The 22,755-nt window shown below is 42.3% G+C and overlaps 1 protein-coding gene across 1 annotated transcript in view; it reads right to left on the reverse strand.

Moving 5' to 3' along the window:
- Positions 1-22,755, reverse strand: part of helz (helicase with zinc finger) — a 75,683-nt gene that overhangs the window by 50,410 nt on the left and 2,518 nt on the right. The window contains exons 2-12 of the mRNA XM_080755250.1: positions 14,942-15,208; positions 11,254-11,290; positions 9,293-9,417; positions 7,440-7,496; positions 7,102-7,150; positions 5,827-5,902; positions 3,428-3,626; positions 3,090-3,197; positions 2,769-2,910; positions 2,460-2,615; positions 1,922-2,192 (exon numbers count right to left, since the gene is read on the reverse strand). Coding sequence (XP_080611376.1) covers positions 1,922-2,192; positions 2,460-2,615; positions 2,769-2,910; positions 3,090-3,197; positions 3,428-3,626; positions 5,827-5,902; positions 7,102-7,150; positions 7,440-7,496; positions 9,293-9,417; positions 11,254-11,290; positions 14,942-15,190 — 1,469 coding nt within the window. The 5' untranslated portion in view covers positions 15,191-15,208. The remainder of the gene's footprint in view (positions 1-1,921; positions 2,193-2,459; positions 2,616-2,768; positions 2,911-3,089; positions 3,198-3,427; positions 3,627-5,826; positions 5,903-7,101; positions 7,151-7,439; positions 7,497-9,292; positions 9,418-11,253; positions 11,291-14,941; positions 15,209-22,755) is intronic.

Consider the following 22,755-nt stretch of genomic DNA (forward strand, 5'->3'; position numbering starts at 1 on the left):
GCCACAGATGCATTGTGAAGTTCAAGGCTGACACCTTGTGGTGGGAGAAAACAAAAATAACGTGCCTTGGATAATCTTAACCGTTATCATTTCTTTATTTGTCAGTAGATAAGGGAAGCCTGATTGGATATACAGTATAGGTCTCTGGTTCACAATCCTTTTTTTTAATAATGAAAACCATAAATTATTGTCATCAAGACAATGTCCAGAGGGGGATGCCGATGGCTAAGTGGTTAAGGCACATACCACAGGCTCTGATGCCTGACTGAATTCCGATAGACCTTTTCTGCACGTCACATTTATCCCCGTCAATATTCACAGGACGATCAAATCCCCCCCAAAAAAAGAACATCACTGTCCAAATAGCAGAATCTTCAGTTCCTCTTCCAGAGAGAGAAGACAGAAAGGAGAAGAGGAAGTTAATGACGGGGCCAGAAAATAAAAGGAGTGGTACTGTACAGCCAAGTTGTTGTGAGAGGTAGCCAGTAGTAGACATGAGCTACCCGACTATATCAGCTGTCAAAGTGATATACACACACAAAGAGCAGCAAATTAAGTTCACTTAAGTAGTTCCAGTGAATTCCCAGTCTTTAGCAGCTTTGGCTCAAATCCACTGTCTTCTGCCACTTTGGCTAGAACACACAGTCCATGGCTAGTTGTCGTTAACCACTCATAATGACCACATCAATGACGTCATACAGGCATTGTGAACAAAGGTAGTGTAGCATACATGTGTACAACAAAAGTAGTGAGCTGCTTGTGATTTGCGGTTCTTTCCAACTATGGGTGAGGGCAGACATATCCTTAAAGAAAAACTGTAGTTTTTTTTCAACCAAGGTTCATGTTTAGGTTGTTGTTAGAGAAAGTAAAAGATTTTAGAGTAAACAATTGCTATTGAAACTTTTATTTGCTCATTTGTTATTTTTATGTTTTGACAGGGGGTGGGGACATTCGAACAAGTGGCTAAATATGTTTGTTTTTTTACACAACATTTTATGGCGATTTCTTTATTATTATTTACTATATTCCTACTAGACCCCAGGAAATTACATCTGTCCATAAAAGGACAGGGATCTATTGAATTTGAAGGGGGAGGTGACAAACTAACATATTGAGCCTATGACACGCAGTATGGCACCCCCCTATGTTATCCCCCTTCACATTCAGTAGATCCTGTGATCTTTTGTGGTCAGATGTAATTTCCTGGGGTCTAGTAGGACTAAAGTAAATAAAGGAATCGCATTTAGCCACCTGTTCAAATGTCCCCGGCCCCCTCTCACAAATCGCAAAAATCACTAAAACAAAAGAAAGCAGCAAATTAAATTGACACTCATCTTTTAGTTTCTCTAATAACCTAAAACATGAACCAAAAAAGCTGTCCTTTAAAACACAACTAATGGGTTTTAGATCGCATAACAATTTCACGTGAGAACTGTAGACTTGTCAAGTGTGGAAGAAACGTAGTTCAGCATAGCCGGTCAACTTTCCTCTTTCCGTTTTGTTCTGGTGGCAGGAGCGGCGAACTGAAGTTGAATAATTTGACAACTATGAACTAGCAAAGGATGTTCTTTCTCCAATTAACTCCAAATTATCTTTTCTGTCACATGCCAGAGCCCTGGCTCTGCTTTTTCTGTTTCAGCAAAGGCAACTTTCTGTCCAGTTACCTTGTGGACCATTTGTTTTGAATGAACCCAACCACAAAACAACAAATTGCCTGCACAGTGCACATCGCTGGCTGAGATGCATGTGTGAGGAAACGTTTGCATGCAGGGGTGATTGCTGAGCATGCATGTTTAAACAAGGTGGAGTCGGTCTGTCGGGCAGTGTCCACCCGTTCCGGAGAAAAGAGAAAGCAGACAAAGAAAACTAAAATAACTATGACTATGACAAACACAAGCAAGCTCCAGTGGCACACACTCACTTGCTGACTTCCTTGTACTGTGCAATTTCCTCGATGTACAGCAAGTCGTGGAGGCGGGCCTGGTAGTTCTCTTTGGTCAGGGTCTTATCCAGGACCGATTGCGTGAAGAGCTGGTCTGCCGACAGAGGAATCTGGTACCGGGACAGAAGGCTGCGCTCCAGGTCCGCCATGGTCTCGTTGGGGGTGAACTCCACAATGGTCTTACACGACGGGTCCCAGCGCTTCGCCGTCATCAGGAGCTGCTGCCTGGCTACCATTAGATGCTCCAGGTCTGAGGGAACAGAAGACGGGGACGACAAATGAGAATGAGACATCCAAAGGAATGCATCTTCAATGTTTCTTCCATCGATTTATGGTCTCTTCTCACCATGCAATACTATGGAAACCAGTCACTTTGACTTAATGATTGTGACAAAAATCTGAATGGCAAGAGAAGTTATTGTTCACAGTATGAATTGTTAGTCGGGATTCCCTAATTCCTGCAATGGTTAACACAAAACAGGACTTCCTAGATACCCATGTGTGGTTTCCAGCATACCTTCAATGGAGGCTGCATCCACCATGATGCGTTGCATCAGCACGGGCTCCGAGCCAAAGTCAAACACAATTGTCTGTCGGAAGGTTCCGAAGATCTCGGTGCTGAAGCCCACCGCTACCTTGAAGATACAGTGGTCCAAGCCATTGTCTGCCACCGCTATAATGACAATGTGCATTCAAATTAGTCATGTACTAGACTAAAATACAACTGTAGTTAATCAAGTAAAAATGTCAAAGGGGATAGGGGTGCAGGAGTTAGCCATCTAAGACCGGCCATTTGTGACGTTAAAGGTATGGCGCCTTATGGTACCTGTGGCCTCCTCTCCAGGTGTCCACTCTTGGCAACCTTTGGGTACAGTCTGTAGTCGATCCTCTGCCGACACACCGTTGATGGAGAAATGTGGTCGATGGGCATCGTAGAGGAGGGCAATGCGGCACAGCTTTCTAGCAGGCTATGGTGCACAAACAAAATTTGCTGTATTATATTAAACTTGAACTCCTGTAACTACTTTGATGCCTCAATGGTTTAGAAAAATGTCAAAAATATTGACAAAGGAACCAGTTGGACAGAGAAAGTATTGTAGTGTGTTCATGCTAATACAGGATTACGTAGAATATATTGACCGATTACCTGGCAGAATATGGAGAAGGTCCAGGCATGCGAGGACTTCTTGGTGGCGACTGTCACAGAGAGGCTGGAGCTGGTTTCAACATTCACCCCTTCCAAATAGTCACTCAACTACGAGAAGAGACATGTATTCACACCACACACACACAAATCTGGACTTTAAGTAGTATTTTAGCTGACACACCAGGGTGAACCTAGTGACAAACGTAGTATCAGTGCCAGCTGAGAACGGTACAATTATCTCCACTACATTTGTCACCCCGAAACACATTGTGAAGATGTAGATTTTTTTTGGTGCGCAACACCCACACACAACTGCATATGACTCAGGCTATACATACCACTTTCTCTGGGGACAAGGAATTCATCCACTTCTCAATAAGAGTTTCCATGTAGTTCTCTGTGAAGTGCTTGCTCTCCTGGTGCTGCTTTAGTCGGATGAGGCGCGAGGCGTAGCGCTTCTGCCACTCCATCAGCTCCTCCTGGGAGTGCGCCGACGTACACTGGGCCCCGTACCGACACAGGCCCTGCTCCAAGTACCTACGGTACAAAATGCCAATGCAACAATTGAGGGCACACACACAACAAGAGAAGCTGCCAAATACATGTGCAATGTGTCTCAATCAGATGAAAATTGTTCCTGCATCCGTACAACACTATACAGAACCACTAGAGAAATAAAATTTTGGAGGAATTCCATTCCTCTGGCGGTCTGGAACAGGGGATAGGCAGAGAAAATGTACATTGGATGCCCCACATAAAGCACCTTTCCAAAAAAAGAATTATATCATGGAAACTTTTTTCCATAATTCCATTAAAAAGTTTAACTTTCATAGATTATAGATTCAGTGCACATAACTTAAATGATTTCAAGTATTTGTTTATCTTTACACAATTTTGGCTTCCAGCTCATAAAACCCACTATAACAGAATTTCAAAAAAATTGAATACTGTGAAGAAATCACCATTTACTCCTCCTCCTTTTTGCAGAGCATGAATGTTTTAATCTGAATGCCACATTAAGAAATTAGGATCACGTCAAATCAATCAAAATATGGTACTAAATATCGTAAACAGAAATATCAATCTTCAATACTTGGTTGGGAATCCCTACAGTATGCCCGCGAGTTTTGGTTTCCTTGATGCTTGCTATTGTGTAAAAATAAACAAATAAATACTTGAAATCATTTACGTTGCGTGTACTGAATCTATAATCTATGAACATTTTACTTTTTGAATGGAATTATGGAATTAAACCAACTTTTCAATGATATTCAATTTTTTTGGAAAGGTGGTGTAATTCATCCATCCATCTTAATAACTAAATGTATTTATTTATTTAAATCAAGGCTATTGAACACCCTTTACATCTGTGTTGGGTGGTGATAATATAATGACACATGCAAGTATCTGACAAAATATAAAGTCACAATAACAACTTTCATGAGGAAGTATTGCTTTGTTTATTTAATTTTTTTTATTGTTTTTACAGCAATTAGAGCTTGCTGCTTATTAGAAATGGAAAATATAGAGAATATAAAAATCTATTTCTGCGGTGTCCACTCCAGCTCTAGCAGTCCAGGCACATACCGCATGTAGGCTCTAATGCAGCCTGACAACATGTTGCAGGTTCAAATCCCGATCCCGATTTGCTGCATGTCACTCCCCATCTCTCTCTCCTCGTTTCCTGTCAGTCTCCACTGTGTACTATGAATAAAGGCAGATAAGCCCCAAGAATTTCATCTGTTTTTTTCATGACCGGAAATGACGAACAGATGGCGGCCTCGGGATGTGTAGCCAGACTCTATATAGCATTCGAAGACTGTGGAATAGTTGTCTGGCTTAACCCATTATAGGCAGGAACCCCTTTTTGTAACTAGTATTCCTTTCAGGACGGGAACCCCCTTTTGGGGTAGTTGTTGCCATGTACAGTATATAGCAACATACATTTTTTTTAATAAATATTTGAAGGTTTTCAGAAAACTTAGGTCAGGATTTAGAAAGGGTTTTAAAGATGTGGTTAATTTGGGCATTTTATTTTGAGGTTTCAGCCTCAAACTTCAGAATCTTAGTTTCTGAACCAATCAGAGAGTCGCATCCCTCCAGGCTATGGGACCGGAAGTCCGTCTCATGCATGACCACATGCAGTGATGTTTGTAAACAAAGTGACACCAGCAAAGCCATTTATTTCTAACCTATACAGAACCTATATACATATTTTAGCGTGATGACACTGTCTGGATGTCATCTTGAATGAGTAGTTTGTAATCAAAAGCACGTTGGAAGACGATGCAGCAATGGGAATCAAAACGGGTGAGCTTCATTTTTATTGGCTTTTATTGATGTGTAGCTCTACACGTCATCACGCAGTACGTTTTAAGGAAGTAATTCACATTTAATTTTATGGACTTTTGATAGTAAATACACAAAAATGAAACTTTTGACTTTTCCCATTTTTTTGGCATCCATTGTTAGGTATGCCCATATGATGACCACGGATATGGTCTAAAAGTGTGAAAAACGTATTTTTAATTTCACCTTTAAAAGTTCCAGCAGGGGGTAACAGTTCCAGGAGAGTTTCAGAGTTCTCTTTGATGCGTTTCTACTAGTTTGGGGTTGATTGGATGTTGCATGTTGTCATGCTATATGCATGAAAAAGGTCTAGGCACCCAACACAACTTTCTGCAACATACAATTAAGCACTGAGAAACATACATACAGTTCAATTGTACTACAGTACCTTTTGCAAAGGGTGTACTCCTCACTGCTGGTGACTCCACGGGGCGGCGGGCGGAACTGCCAGCCATCTTCGACTTCTACAAAGACAGAGTCCAGGGGAAATGTAAGAGTGCTAAAGCCAGGACTCACTTCAATCAGCTTTTGAATTAATGAACCAAAAAAAGAAAAGAGAACATGAAAGCCAAAATAGGCCCACTTGGTCTTTCTTCGTCTTTTTTTTAAGCTTAACTACAGGTGGTCACAAAAACAGAGGAAAACTGACTCACTGTATAAAAACGAAAGAGAACTGCTTACAGTATGTTTTAACAGCGGGCAACAGCCAGACGAATTTTCCGGAAGTGCATTGTTTGTCTATGGGACCCGGCACCAACCGGCGATAGCAGGCGAACACGCGATGGTCGAAAAGTGGGTGGTGCAACGTCGCCCGAAAAGATACAAATAATTCATCTTTTCAGGCAATAACAGGCGATTGGGAGATGTGTCGGCCAATGCTCGCCCGCTGTTAAAACGTACTGTTAGGGGTCTTGTGATATGACCCCACAAATAATCGGAGATCGGATATCGGTCATAATTTCAATATTGTGCATCTCTAGTGCAAAGGCGTCTGCAGCTCCAAATGTTACTTTGTCCACAGTGTGTGCAGACCGCGGTTTAAAGTCCGCCAGAAACTACAGTTTTGGATTAACCCCATCTTTGACCTCCCCCTTTGCTATAGCTCCAGGACTCAGATAGCACTGTCATAATAACCATAACCCAGGATTAAGGGGGAAGGCAAAACAGTCTTATTGTTTACCCAAAGGTATCATCAGATGGAGTGCTAAAATGAAACTAGGATAATATGGGGATCAGAGAAATGGCATGACTCCAATGTGGATCTCAGACTTGGTCGACGCAAACACACACGACCTGTCATAGATGGATAGCCCCTTGCAGAGCCACGCCATAAAAAAAGGTTGTGAAACGACGTTTGAAATTGGTTATTTTAGTGAAAACACGTCCGCACTCCCAGTTCCTTTTTAAGCAGGTGCGTAGGTGATAAGGCAGAACATGTAAGACAGTGGTCGTGAGACCTAAGCCTGAAAAACGTCTAACGAAACGTTGCTCTAAATAAAACTCTTGAACCAGCAAGTGGCAGTGTGCGAGTCTGCGGTCTTACAAATTGGGTATTTTGACAGCCTGTGCCAAACATAACAAATCATTGATCTACTGGTAGTCGAGGTCCCGCTTCCGTGATAAATAGTTTGAGCTTCATTTTAAATGGTTCTCAACTCCTTACCTTCCTCTGGCTCCTCTGTGTATTGTGGCGCCATCTCACTAGTTACAGCCTGAAGCAGGACAGGAGAAAAACAGTGACAAACACAGACACACGGAAAAAGACATTAGAATTCCCATTATGTCAACTAGAGACATAGCCATGCAAACACATGAATAAGGGGACTTGTTGTACACCACTGGGTAATAATGCGTAATAAGGGAGTGCACAGAAAAATAATTAAGTCAGCGATGGAATTAGGCCACATTAGTCATCTCCATGGCTGTCATCTCTGACCCTTAAATACACAGGGAAATCCTGAACGTTAAATTAAGTCGAAGAGTGTAAAAATGGACACTTACTTCGATTTCTGAGAGGAGCATTTTTAATCTGGTCAAGTCCTTTGTGACGATACCATTCTGTTCAAGAGGAGGGAGAAAACAATTACTACAATGCAATGAGCATCAAGGTAATGGAAATATCGATCTTGTTTGGTAACATTTTCTGAAAATGACATCCATTCATCTTCTGCTGGGGAAAGTCTGTTCAAGCCTTGTACTAATCAATAATGCATCGATTAACATGCAGATGAAAGTTGCCATATCACAGGCATGTCAAAAGTGGATTGGGAGGAAATGTGTCACTACCCTTGCATAGTTATTGAGATTAAACAAAACACACTCTCCAACCAATACCGGATCCTAAGTGGTTGATTGGCCATATATTCCACAGTTTTAACTGTTTAATAGTTTTGAATGTCACAGGTGTGCACTTGTGTGTGCGTGTGTGTCCCAAATGTGTCTTATTTTGCGCTAAGCAGTCAATGGCTGAGTTTCCCAAAGGAAATATGCATAGTGAGTGGGCGTGTGGTTCTTCTCAACAGCCCCTTTCAGTGTGAACATAGATATTCCGTGCATAGATGTGCTACGCAATGGTAGGTCTGAGGCCTGGTATGGTAGGTCTCAGGCCTACCATACCGGCCTGACTAGTCAAAAGAATGCTGAATTAAATAGCTTGTATTGGTAACTTTGACTGCGCAATAGCCCCCCATTTAACCTCCTTGTATTGTTATAACCACTAGCCCTTACCCGTTGTGAGATATTTGGACATGGTGTCTGATTGGCTGCCATGTAGCCAATTAGGCCGCACACAGGCTTCTGTGTGCGGCCTAGAGGGGTGTGTTCAAGCTACATGCGACACAACATTTATTTGGGAAACCCAGCCAATGTCTTCGTTCTCAACTTGAAAATGTTTCACATGGGTCAAAGGAAGGCTCTAGATCGTGCTCCTACTCAAAAAGTAGCAGAAATAAAACTTCAACAACGGAAGTGAAAAAGAAATGGTTAACAATAACAATTAGGGGAAATGGAGGAAAGGAGGTCAGCAGTGGGGGGCATAGAAAACAGTCAAGCACTGTCAACAAGGAAGTGAGGACACAGGAGAAATAGAAGGAGAGTGGCGGACGCAAGGAGGCTTGGAACTATTTTAGGGAGACTCAGTATGAGGACAACGTTGAATGTCACAGGAAGTAGAGGGTCAGAGGGCAGGCCACACATTATACTTCAATGGACTTGGTGATTTACAGTAGTTCCATTTCTACTGGTGTGATGTTCAATTGCAATTATAGTGTTGGCAGGTCTCTTGAGAATGAGACGCTCAGGCTCTATTTTCATCCATGCTAAACCCCTTATCCCTAAAATACTGCCTTTTTTTTCTTGAAAAACATTTTTGAATAGTTAAAATAGCCAATCTACAAGCTCACAACGTGTCGATGAAGATCGGCTAGTTGAACAATACAAAACGTATTTTCAAAATAGTAAAAAAGAAAGTAGTTCAGGTATAAGGGGTTTAGCATGGATGAGGGTCTCAATGAGGGGCTCATTGAGCCCCTCAGGTCTCAATGAGACTACTTGTTTAAACAAAGGTCAAATAAAAAGAAAATGTACATTACACTGATTCACATTAATTTTTTCCTAAACTTTGTATCTTGTTAACACTTTGACCGTCCAAAATGGTATTTTTTGTCTTAAGGCTTCAATAGCTGGGCACAGCAATGTATTGATTTCCAACTAACGTGGGCAGTCGAAGTATAAATAGACAGGTTTTCTGTCAAACGACACCAACTCTGACAAATGGAGTGTGGAAAATGATGAAGCAGAATGATGGGGCGGGGACAAGCATAGCGAAAAGAGAAAGTATGGTTCTGGTCTCCTACCAGTGGCTCTCCATACAGAGCCTTGGAGAGGATATTGCCGACCTCCGACAGACTGCTGTCCAGCACCATGGAGTGCAGGGTAGGCTGGAGTGACCCATCTCCTCTCGACAAATCCTCTGCCAGGACTGGTGGAACACACACAACAAAGGCAGACAAATGGGAAATGTTGCTTTAATGAAACTGTGCTCAAACGAGCAAGACCAAAACTGCACACAATCGAAATAAAAGAAAAGCAATGATCATACGGAGTCTTAGCAGAGCCCCAGGCTAAGTGGCTACTGCAGCACTTTGCATGGGAAATTTGAATTTGAAAAATGAATTTCTATCGAATATCTTAAATACAATGAGATTGAGCAATCCCAAGTTTTGTGTGTTCAATCTGAGAAATGATGGCAGGGTGGTCGCCTGGTCGCTCTAGAATGTCTGTCAGACAGACTCCAGATACTAGTATTGTCCCGCAAAATGAATACATTTTATATATTTAATTTTATGGTAACTCTTGTATAATCACAATATTACCTTTGTGGGAGCGTGATTGGCTTTATCATATTACTGACACCATGCTTCCAAATGATTTACTTCAACGGTAGTTTTAACTGTAGTAGTCCCCAAACATCATGGTGAGCGGTACTAGTTTATTTTGAAAGGATAGCAGAATAATAGGACTAGGGATGTCAAATGACTCATATTTGGCAAATCGATAAATCGAGGACGCAAATCAACGTGTCAATCGATTTTTTTCCTCAATTTTTTGTTTGTTGGTGCACAGCAGCAACACAACTTCTGCAGCTGCATCCATATGTTTAGAATTTGCATCGAAGCGCAGTAATACAAAATAAACATTAATTTGTAAACAACAACGCCACTGAAGGAGCAGCGGCGCTATCGGCTATGCTATCGGCTATGTCCCAAATCTCAAGTGTCTGCAGCCTGTCACGAGTCCCTTAATTAACCTATACGGGACGCACGTTGTTCCGTATTTTAATGTCGGTGGGGGAATAAATACAGTATGAATGATGGCACAATTTATTTATTTGACAACTCTGACCTGCTTTCTTCACAACGAGAAGAGCGCTCAACGCTCAGAGCAGATCTGTCAGTAAGTTTACTTTACTGCCTGTGTGAGAGTTGCCAATTTGTGAGAGAAATAAGCATTCAGGTCTATGAAAACAAGCCAAAAAGATGTGACTAGTAGGCTATTTGAAAATAGGCGATCTACAAGCTCGTCATGTAGATCTGCTATTTTCAAAACAAATTATATTATTAGTCCTTTATGGTTTGTTTTTTTCTTCTTCTCCTTCCGCAATGTGACACATTGCAAGCTTGTATGAGACATTCTGCATATTGAGTACTTTTACTTTTGGTACTTTAAGTACATATTTCAGTATTTTTTTTTTTTGTAAATATTTTGAGTACTTTTTCCACCACTGGAAAAAGCCTGCAAATATCTGTAGATATCGGAAATTAGGAGTTGGACAATATCGGGATATCGGTAAAAAAGTCAATATCGGACATCCCTAGTAATAAAGTATTAAATCAATCGAAGAAGCAACCAGCTGATAATCCATTCATAGGGACGAATCAAAGTGCCTGTCTGTCCACCCCTCAGGAGTGTTCAATGCCTGCCCCAGGGGTTACAATGATTGGGCCAGTGGCCTTGAAAATGAACTTAAGGTAACTTCAGTGATTTAACTTAATTCAAATATCACTTCTTTTTTGTTTTGTTACGATAATCCTCCCTACGATAGAGTGTGCTGACCATATAAGGAGTTCCTCCCTGTCCCCAGTTAACCCCTGGGGGTAAAAAAAACTCGATTTTGGCTAGGTGGCCCAGCCTTCATCCAATCAGGATAGAGAGGGACCTTCTGCCAATCTTGTTACCGGGGCAGACAGGGTTCTTTTCTAAATCACTGAATGCTTCTTTAATGCCCAGTGTGTGGGAATGTGAAATGTCCACTAACCGTGCTTGCAGTCTTCATCTGCTTGATCATAGTTTTTCTGTTGGTACAAAAAGGGAAAGAAAAGAACAGAACAGCAAAGTCGAAATCAGTTAAATGGAATTCTTTCCCCACTGCAAGGTTCAAAGCCTGTTCAGATAAGCTCTGAGAATGAGTGAATTTCTCTGCTCCTCGTGGCATCTTCTGCAATGTAATTATAGGACTCTAAGTGGTCTTTATAATCCATGACGGCTTAAATAATGGCTGTAATTATTCGTCTTTTTTGTTTGTGTGTGTGTGTGGGGGGGGGGGGGGGGGGGTAACATAACCTTACCACATGGGGGGGAAATATGTATGGTCAATCTCTTCAATTTGCAATCTCTCTCACGCAAATGGTTCGGGTGATAAAATTACAAGACCAATTTTGGAACGGGAAGGCAAATTAATGTGGCCAACGTCATACTACCGTACTGGGAAAGGGTCTTATTCGGTTTGGGAGGCACTGTGAGATCTTGGAGCACTGTGTCACTACATTATAAAGCTGCGCTTGTATCCAGGGGAGGGCTCCAGTCCAGACTAACATTTTTCACCCCTGTCCCAGAACCGTAACCTGACTCCGCCAGCTGGTGGCAGCAGTGAGTTCCTCCTCCTGTTCCCACCTCCTGCGGCCGCTAGAGGCGGGATCAACGCGAGACTGGTGACGTATTGTAGCTGTGCCACAGCGCAAATGTAAACACAAGCTAACAAGACTACAACTCGAAATTAATATGGAGATATCAGATTTTTGTCCCGATGCTTCCGGTTCATCGTTTCTGCTTGAGAGAGACCAGATCAAGGTAGGAGGGAACTTTAATGTGAACTCAATAATGTCGTAATCTGGCGGAGTCAGGTTACCAGAATCGTCCAGAAATATAAATGTAACAAAAATAATTTGATCCATCCCCCAAAAATAATTTAATTGATATATTTAATCTTAAGAACAGGCCAGCTCCATATATGGAGCCTGGGCAATGTTCCTGTCCAGAGCCCGGGCAGAGGCCTTTTGTGGCAGTTCTCGACAATCATAGGTCAGACGGACTCGACACCAGACAGGCAGGGAAGTCGGTGGGGTGAACGGTTTCAGAGTTACGTGCATTACAGCCGTACTTGCGTACGTACAGACAGACGTGGTGCATTTATAGATAGCTGTTGAAATGGGTTGTCAATCCTTTCTATTTTTATACCGACTGTAGTTTGTGGTTACTAACATACACCAGCCAGCCCAGGGTTGCTTGCTCGTGTAAGAGCAGAGGGGGTGTGGGTTAATTCATAGTGTGTATACGGTAAAGACTAGAACCATGCACGATTGTTGGAGGAATTACGGTAAAATCTGGTTTGTATTCCGTCCGTATGGCAGTATCGCCCGGTGAATAGCCGATCTACAAGCCCACAACGTGCCGCATGCTCAGGGTTTTGAGGACTTTTAGATCGGCTATGCTCACCACCGCGCAACACAGTTGTACGGACGAGGTATAACCACGCTTATTGAAATGGTCTCTACATGCAGTCTGCCTGCCTGAGGAAATGTTTCGTTGTGTGGACTGTAACCGAGATGGAAGTTATTTATTTGAGACCTGTTGTTATTGAGAGTTAAATAAAATAGCATTATTAGTGTAAATAAGCCTTCACGGCACTCAGTGATATGAATGCCAGCATGGATGGCTGGCTGTGTTGAAGAAAAACACAACGTCTAGATCCAAGCAGAACCTCACCAGCCATCGTGGAGGGTTCGGTTCCAAACGGGGCTAGGTCTTGTGTAGAGATTTTATAGATGCAAAAAATTTAACAAATATTTCATATACAATGTCTGTCCTCTATTCAAAACATCTCACTTTCAAAAGTACGGTAGGTAGAGCCCTGCGCAGGAGTGATTTATTAATCACACTCCCGGCATCTCCCATTGGATTTCTGCCCACTCCTGCCCGCTCCCGCAATGATGGTTTTATATGATCGCCTGTTCCCGACCGCAGGCATTTAAATACTGCCGAAACATTTGGTTGGGTCGCGCAGGCGCCGTGGGCTCTCGCTCCAGATGCAGGGCTCTAATGGTAGGCTCTATGCGTATATCTAGTGTGCGGCTGAGCATGGTCACGCCCCACCTGCCTCCGATTGGCCTACAGACACTGCCCGTCTTGACTGTCCACTGAGGTGGATATAGATAGCTATGCTGGATAGTCTGATCTCTGCTGCGAGGTGGTGGAAATTAATACAAGTATACGGTATCGGTATGATACAAGAGAACTGCCTGTAACTTTACTCTTTTTGTAGAAGAGGCAAACTAATATAGTTTGCTTTGATGGAATAATTGATTGAACATGTACACCGTAATATGATTTGGGTGTGTTCTTAATAAAGTGTTTGTGTTGATTATTGTATAATTCATTTGTATGTGTAAACGGGGACCGCATGTAATTCAGACAGGGCCTTGCGGTTATGGTTAGGTTAGGAGATGAGGTGGGTTGTCATTTGTCAGACCAATGACTAGTCTGAACAACGTACTGCACCCTGTGTAAACGTGAAACATTATTGTACTGTAAAAAAGGTCTCTTTTACCTTTTTTGTATAATAGTATTAGTTTACTATAATTAGATTAATACACGATAATCAACACCAACACTTTATTTAGAAGTACACACCCAATCATAGTACATTGTACACGTGTGTTCAATAAATTATTCAAGTCAAAGCAAACGGCATAAACAATATTAGTTTGCATATTAGTTTGCTGTCATTCTCTTGTATTATTTTCCCACCACGGAGTAACCTCGCATCTCGGAGGACAGTCGAGACGGGCAGTGTCGGTAGGCCAATCAGAGGCAGGTGGGGCGTTACCATGTCTATGCTCAGCCGCACACTAGATATACGCAGGCTCTATATGTCCGTTCTTGGTGTGATGACATCAGATTCCATTTAACATTGCATCTTTATTATCACAAACCGAATCATATCTATAATGTCAGGTCTACTCTTTATGTAGTGCAGCAATATTTTCCATGGAAAGGAGATTGTAAGATTTATCGTTCAGCCACAGCTTGTAGATCTGCTCTGTTATACTAGTTGTTGGATGGATACAGTTCCCACATCCCACAGTTACTTAAAATAGTGCATGTTTGCAACTACCTGAAAAGGATGATCAGCAATGCCTGCGTCAACTTTTAGTCATTCTGACTTTGATATGCAGAGTCGGAGCCTCCCGTGTCCCAGGGGAGATTCATTTACGTCCCAAATACATTTTAGGCCCCCGGAGGCAGTGGCTCAGGGGTAGAGCGACCGGATGTTAACTGCAAGGTTCGCAGTTCGAACCCGGGCTCCCCCAGAGTTAGTGTCGAAGTGTCCTTGAGCAAGACTCTGAACCCCTAATTGCTCCCAATGTGGAAGTTGGTGCCTTGCATGGTTTCCTCCGGCATCGGTGTGTGAATGTAATGCACAATCTGTAAAGCTCCTTGGGTAAAGGACTATATAAATACACCATTTATCCAGGGGGGGAGGGGTTCACTTCAATACTAACCATGTTCACCTGGAACAATTAAAGCATGAGATCAGGAATGGATTCGAGAATACAGAGTAAGAGAAAGAATTAAGGAGTTTGTGTGTTTGGTACACAAATAGATGAACTTAGCCCCCACATGCGCTGTGGTGTGTGTGTGTGTGCGTGTGTGTGTACTGTACTCACCAGTTGTAGGAGGGCAGCAATGCGGTAGACCAGAGCACGGCTGCGAAGGGGTGCAGCAGTGTCTCCGGGGGCAGCCGCAGCTAGTGATGGGGGACTCAGTGGGACGCCGCCGGGGGGTCCGGGGGTGGAGGTGGGAGCTCCGAGGACAAGCAGGGCGTCTGTGCTGTGGCTGACTGCCGCCTCGTACTCCCTCCGTATCAACGATGCGCTAGCTTCTTCACATGACTTCTCCGCTCTCCTGTCCGCCATGACTCAGGGACAGAATGCCTGTGCACAGAGGAGTGGGGATAATATGGGAAGGAGACAAGAGAAGGTAGGTGGTCATGGAAGGTAAAAAGGAAATACATAAATTAATGGATGTCACGTTCAGTACTGGGCCAGTAGGGACAGGGGCTGGACCACTTGTTGACACTCGTTTGTGAGTTGAGAAGCACATGTCGACTCACCGTTATATAATCACATTATATATACTTTACAGCTGGAGCATTTAAATCCAGAGACTGTATACTTGTCATACATCTCTATGCCGTAATTGCTAAATTATAGACCCCCCCGCACCCCCCCACCCTAACCGAGGCAGGGAACGAGAGGGGGAGAAAGATAAAGAGGACAGAGGGAGTGATGTTCTATTTCTGTCCATGTGGGGTGGTGGTGGGCCATTTGTTGACGAAGGCTTTCACAATTTTAAATATTGGTTGGTTGTACACAACTCCCTGAACTAGCCTATGGATTGCGCGCACACAGGGACAGAAATATAAGATACAAGTACAGGCCCTTGAGCCAAGTCGATATGTAGAACTAGACTAAGGTCCAGGCCGCTACGCAGCCCTCACACCACCACATCACCGATCTGACAGATATTTCCGAGTCATAGGGGCTTTGTCAGACTGCCCGTTGTAACCATCCGTTTTGTGCCCATGGGGATCTCTGTACGTATCAGTCTGTCAACCTGTGTCCCTTATTATATGCCCATAATATGGGCATATAGGACTGACCGATGCAGAGATCTCCATTATATTATAATAGAGATCTCTGCATCGGTCAGTCCTTGTTTCTATAATGGTGTGTGTGTGTGTGTGTGTGTGTGTGTGTGTGTGTGTGTGTGTGTGTGTGTGTGTGTGTGTGTGTAGAGAGAGAGAGATCCCTGGTGTCATCAGCATATGGCCGTACATGAGCAATTAGGGATGGAGCTCGATAACAGATACCCGAAAAGACCTGATAACAAGCGTCAAGCTTATTGAGTACCCGTTATCAATAAGCTTTGGACTTATCAAGCCTGTTATCAAGCACCATGACGTCATGTTTAAACAATCAAGACAAGAGGCGATCAAGAAATAAATGTAATCACCCATGCTGGCACAAACATGTCTGTCTAAAAGCGTATCGATACCTGCCAACCAGTGCTGTCTGGGTAAACAAAATTACACTTTTAAAGTGACGGTACACATATTAACCAGTTAACAGTTTCTTTAATATTTTATTGGTAAAAAAAAGGCCAATTGCCTTCCATATTTGAAGGCCCTAGTAAAAGATAGTGGTTCTGTAAAGAATGTATTGTCTCTCGTCTGAAATCAGTCAACTGGGTATGACATGAAATTTGTATAAAATCAACTTCTTCAATCCAAAAGTTCAATATCAAAACCCAAACATAACTCAAATACTGTTGAAAAAATGTCTTGAGAGAGAGCAAGCGAGCGAGAGCACGAGAGAAAAGACAAAAACGTGACATTGAATCCACCACAGTGCAATGCATCAGATTTTGTCGAGCGTCTATAGTATACGGTACTACGGGCTGAATGTCAGCGGGGAGTGTTGGGCAGGAGTAGTAGCAGGGTTTCCTGAACAATGTTCTTGGCATGGCGCTGCGCCATGCTTGAAATAAATCGCGCCATGCCAAGCTGCCAAAAAAAGAAAAATCGGAAACAGATTACACTCTGGAATTGGGTCCTTTAATCCACATCTTTATTACGTCATCATTGAGAGCTAGTTATACATATACTATGTATATGTAATTTGTAAATTGATTAGCTGTATACTGTGGTTACTTTGCGCCGTACGCACCGTCCCAGCCGTCCCGACAATTTTGATGCGTATGCACCGTCCCAGCAAATTGTGCCTGATACGGCAGTGGTGCCAGATTACATACATCTGTATAACTAGTGGATTAAAGGACCCAATGCCAGAGTGTAATTGGTTTTCGATGGTGACGTAATGACGATATGTTTTAGTGTTGGGAGGATTAAAGGTAATGCTCCTATGTATACATGTATGTAATCTGGCACCACTGCCGTATCAGGCACAATTTGCTGGGACGGTGCATACGCATCAAAATTGGCAGGACGGCTGGGACAGTGCATACGAGTCCCGGGCGAACCTAGTACTTGCTCGCTCTGCTTGCGCAAGTAATTACGACACCGACAGCGCACTCCGGCCCCCCAAAACAGACAGAAATTGGTCTGTCTGTGGGGCTGCGGGGAGTGTGTGCATGTTTCAAAGGTTAGCCTACATTTCAGTATTAGTCATGACTCATGACATGCAGTGCGTGACATGAAAATGTCCCTGTGTCACTGTGTGTGTCGTGCTTGAAGGAGGTGGCATGAGGACATCAACTACTTGGCAGACATTTAGGCAGGAGTAGATGGAAAGACAACCTAAATGACAAGATGTCTCACTATTGAATCCTCCTCAAAAGTTGCATTGGCCTAGTGGGCCCTTTGCCGATAAGCATGTCAACACACAGTTATGCTTGTCAAGGCAAACTGAAAAAATATTTTCTACATAATTTATGCCTATGACAGGCAGTATTCATTCAGCCCCTGTGCTACATTTTGTTTCGTTCTTCCAGCCCCTGTGCTAGATTTATTTATTTTTTTTGTCATTTGCTTCATTTTTGTAGGAGGATATACAGTAGACACTAGACAGCAATCTGGGGGAAGAGAAGAGGAAACAGCACACATAGAAGAACACAGACAGAATCAAACCAGGGATGTTTTAAGTATTTGGTTGACACACTATCCAATCATTTGTTGTACTATGTTTAAAAACAAGCTAAAGACACAAATATACCTAGCTGTTGACACTGTGAGCTGAATAAACAATATCTCATAGTTAAACAAGCAAAACAATTTGGAACTGGACTTCAATACAAGTCCCACAGCGAAATACCAGACTCAAACTACAACCAGAGATCTAACACAATATGCAATCAGAAAACGTTTTAGTCGTTAAATTAAAAGGGTAAGAACACAAAGTCACTTGCAAAAGGGAACCAAATTCTTCCCAAAATAATATTTTTTTTAAAGTATAGGAAATTGACTAGCTTCAACAATTAGCTGGCCCTGGCACAACCATGAACCATCTTGGCCCAGCAGTAGAAACCAGGCTACTAACAATGATCATATTTCATAAATATTGCCAAAAGAATTAGAATGCTGCACCCTAGCCAAAGCAATACGTTAATCCAGTACCAGATCAAATCAACCATTGTGCCGTGCCCTTCACATCAGGCAGAACTACTATCAGAGGGGCAGTGTGCCCTGTTGGGGAATGTTTTACACAAAAGTTCAACCTTGACCATGACCAATAGTCAAACAAATTAAGGCTGTTACGATTATGAAATAGATTTCTTTATTTTAGGCATGTACTGAATATATGCCTTAGGCTTTGTAATCAAATTCCACAGGGCAAATATGACAAATAACTTGTTACTTCAATATACAAAGAAATTAAAAATAGCTGTAATAGCTGAACTACAAGTCAGATACAATGAGTCACATATAGGGCTTTGTCGACTGGGCTACTAATAATAGCGTCAGGGAGCGCTGTGTGTGCATCTTCTAGTACACATCTGCCGAGTAAAGCCTGACTTATACTTCGTCGTACGACATGTTGCATGCTGAAAATAGCTGATCTGCAAGCTCACGTGTCACAATGGTGAGACCTTGAGTTTGCAGATTGGCTATTTTCAGCACACAAACACTACCTGTTAAGCTCAATGATTGTGACTGCCACAAAAAAAGCATATGAGCTATGACCACAAATACAAGCTATACATACGCAATGGTTGACAAGTTGAAAAGAGTGGCTTAATTTTCACATGGCCCTCATATGACAAGACAGAAGCAAAGTGGAAAAGGATTACGGGTAGCATTTCACATTCCAAAAGGATGCAGGAAGAGTTGGCACCTAAATAATGTGGTTGCCGTAGGCGACTGCCGTAGCCGTCGTTGCTTAAAGTCGCTATTAACAACAATATAACACCCACTCTCTGCAGTTCTATCTAGAGCGATCCCAATCAAACATTCTTGATTGACATAAACTGAAGACGATTTAGTATGATAAAAAAAAGAAAAGTTATCAAAAGAGGGTTACACGCGTTTTGAGCGGTGCCTCCGCTCCATCACAGAGCTATGTGTGTTCCTATAAGAGTCTCTGTACATGTCCGAGCACGGAAAGCTGCAACTCTGTCATTTCTCGACCGTTTTGGAAGGCTCGCCGGAACTGGCCAGCCCACTGGGCACGTTCCTGGGGGTCTGGATATTTCGGACCCCGACACGGTAACTGTCATTTCTCAAAGATTTTTTCCAAAAATAATCAAAGTACAGAGTACAGTACAGAGCACAGTACATTACAATACAGTACAGAGCACAGTACAGTACAGTGAGTAACTATAACAATAAATGTATAGTTGCACCGCTCAGTTAACACATTTCTCCCTTCTTGGAAGCATCTTATTAAAGTAAGCCATTGAATATTCTTGAAAACACAAAATAGTAAAAAAATACAATGTGCAATCTTGGTTTAAAAATGCTACCAGCATCCCATTAATCCATGATGAAAGCTCAAGATTTGAGACAAACGGATCATTTCACGTTGGGATAGTTCAACTGTGGTACTCCGAGTCAGCTCTTATCTAGTCTCTTATGACCATGACTGACACACAGACAACATTCTGAGGCAGTGTGGATGCAGAGGGCTTTGAAAACTTTTGGCATGACACATAAATGCAAGGTCTCTGCATAACAGACAAAATTAAGACACACAATACAGAATAGATATAGTGGAAATTGTTAACCCATTTAGGCCTGACCTCGAAATTTAATAAAATTCTTCTAAATCCTTCAGTTTTCTGAAATAAATATTTTCACGATTTTTCTAAAATAGTAGACCTACAAGCTCGTAGCACGCCACTCGGTGGCACGATAATGAGCTTGTAGATCTGCTATTTTTCAATAGCTAAATTATAACATAATATTTAAAACACCAAAAGGCCCAAAATGGGTTAAAATTAATCATATTAATTATCGGATAGAGGAAATTAGCGGCAGAAAGTAAGAGGAGAGACATGCAAGAGAAGACAGGGTCAGATTCGAACCCTGCACTGACTGAGAGAAATGGTCTAACTCTGTGCACTAACTGGCTGAGGCAGCAGGCACTACCCCACAACACTAGTTTAGGTTAAAGCCAGTTCTCCACCAAGCCGATTTGGCAGCGGAAGAAAAAAAAACTCATTAACGGATTTGCATGAATCACGCGTGACATATTTGGAATAAAAACGGCAATTTTCCCTGAAAAGCTACACATTTGCATGTCTGGTAAATACTCCACTGTGTATAGTGGACCTCTAGGGCTCTATTTTCGTCCCTGCTAAACCCTAAACTACTTTGCCTTTTTTTATATTTTGAAAAACATTTTTGAATAGTTAATACTGGTAGTTAATAATTATAGCCAATCAACATCGACACGGTACGAGCTTGTAGATTGGCAATTTATTTTAAATATTCAAAATACTGTAAATTCCTATATCGATCGATCAACTCCAAAGCAAAGCTTGTGTTTATTTAATTTTTTTGCCAGGTGAAGCTTGGCCTACATACTCTGCTGTTGGCTTTAGCGTCCAAGTCATGATTGGCTGCCCCTACGTCAATGGCATACTATGAAACGCCGCCTAAGCCAATGTAGCCTCGGTCCCAGCCGTATATGGCAGATTTTATGTGATCGGGGCTGATAGTCATTTTTAAATGATCAGAATCGGATCGGGAGCAAAAGAGCATGACCAGGACATCCCTAGTATCAATATGATGGATATGGACTGGATATTGTCTGTGATTGTCACATGATTTTTTACTATTGTGAAATAGCATAAGTGTTCCAGATATTAAAATCTTGCATCCCAAAACACAGTTTATAGTTAAGGGACGCAATAAAACAACGACCTCTGCATCCACAGGATGCACGGCACTACTGTACTTATATAGAGTATTATGTATTTTGTTTTAAATGCACTGAGCTGGTTTGCAATTCAATTTCGTTGTCTCGTACAATGACAATAAAGATATTCTGATTCCGATTCTGATAATGTTTTTTAATTCTAGTTTATTTTGCTAGCTTTAGTTATAATAATAATTTATTTTTCTGTTTTCTACATGAATATAACCACATCCTCCTAACGTCGTTGAAGTGGGACCCATAAAATGTCCCTGGGACTCATCTAAAAGACCATCCCTGCATCCGGGAGCCATTCTTTCGGAGCCGTAAACAAGGAAGTGAACGGCAGCAATTTTATATCAATAAAAAAGCCCTAAAGACGTGTATACACGTCCACGGCCAAAATTGTGTTTCCCCCCGAATACGATATTTTTCGACCAATCACAACACTTGTTTCATACAGGGAGAATGTAAACAGATTTGTAAAGCATCAACGTCATTTACTTGAGCGGTACTTCCGCCCAAATCCTGCTACTTCTGCAAAACTCCAGCAATGCACTCTACAGCGTAGGTCTTGCCCAGCATGAAGCCAATGTGAGTCTGCACCACTCGAATAGCCAATCGCGTAGTAGCGACCTAGTCATGATTGGCAGCCTCCTCTTAAGCCCTGCCCCGCGGAAGTCTGCACCCACTGCATCCAATGCCGCAGCTCGAAGCTACTGACAACAACAGCTGCTAATGTCTTGAGCTAACTGGAGAACAGGAAAGCCACAACAAAACACTGTGATTGAACCAAGAACAGAACGTCTGAAACGAACACAATCAACGCCCGCAAGGCTGTGACACAGAAACATACACGCAATAATAAAAATACGAGGAAAAAAAAGAGGGGGAGGGGGACAGATTATTTCACCTGGCAGTTAATGATACATGTGTCAATCTTGTTTTTGTGCAGGATGCAGAGGCTCTGGTGTTGCCAAAAGAAGCAACCAGTTTCACCACTTGAGCCCTATTACATCAGCCATTTTCAAAAAGAATCGTGAAAGCAAGCCCAAATAAGCACTTCTGAAACAAGCTCAAAATAAAGCAACCCACAACTATGAATATGTAAGCGACTTTACAGGAAAACAAGCCCAAAGTCACTTATAATAACAAGCAGACCTGGCAACACTGCAGCCTAGTGCTACAGGCTACTTTGCATGCACAAAAACATTTTTTCATCGGCCAACTGGTTTACTTTGTGCTGAAGGCTAGCCTGTTGTACTCTGTTAGAGTTGGAAAGAGTCTGTTGGAGTTGGAAACAGTCTCTTTGGTAGAGAATCACCATAATATTCTTTGAAAATACATAGTTTGGAAATTAAAATCCCACAGCGCAGCACTCCTTTAACTTCCTGAAGTAAGTTATGGTAAGTCATTTCCCCAGAAATTACTCATGCCATTTTCAGCATTGTAATGCAGCGTCTGCCTCATGAGTACATCTGTGGGGTGGTGTGATACTATGTTTCCCCAACGTGCACACCAGAATGGAATGGACAATAGAGTCTGAAATGCTACCCTGGAGAGCCCTGCAATGGGATTGGGATTCTGCAGGTACGGCAGACATGGAC

Source organism: Protomyctophum bolini, assembly GCF_963924005.1.
Source record: "Protomyctophum bolini genome assembly, chromosome: 3".
NCBI classification, from domain to species: Eukaryota; Metazoa; Chordata; class Actinopteri; order Myctophiformes; family Myctophidae; genus Protomyctophum; species Protomyctophum bolini.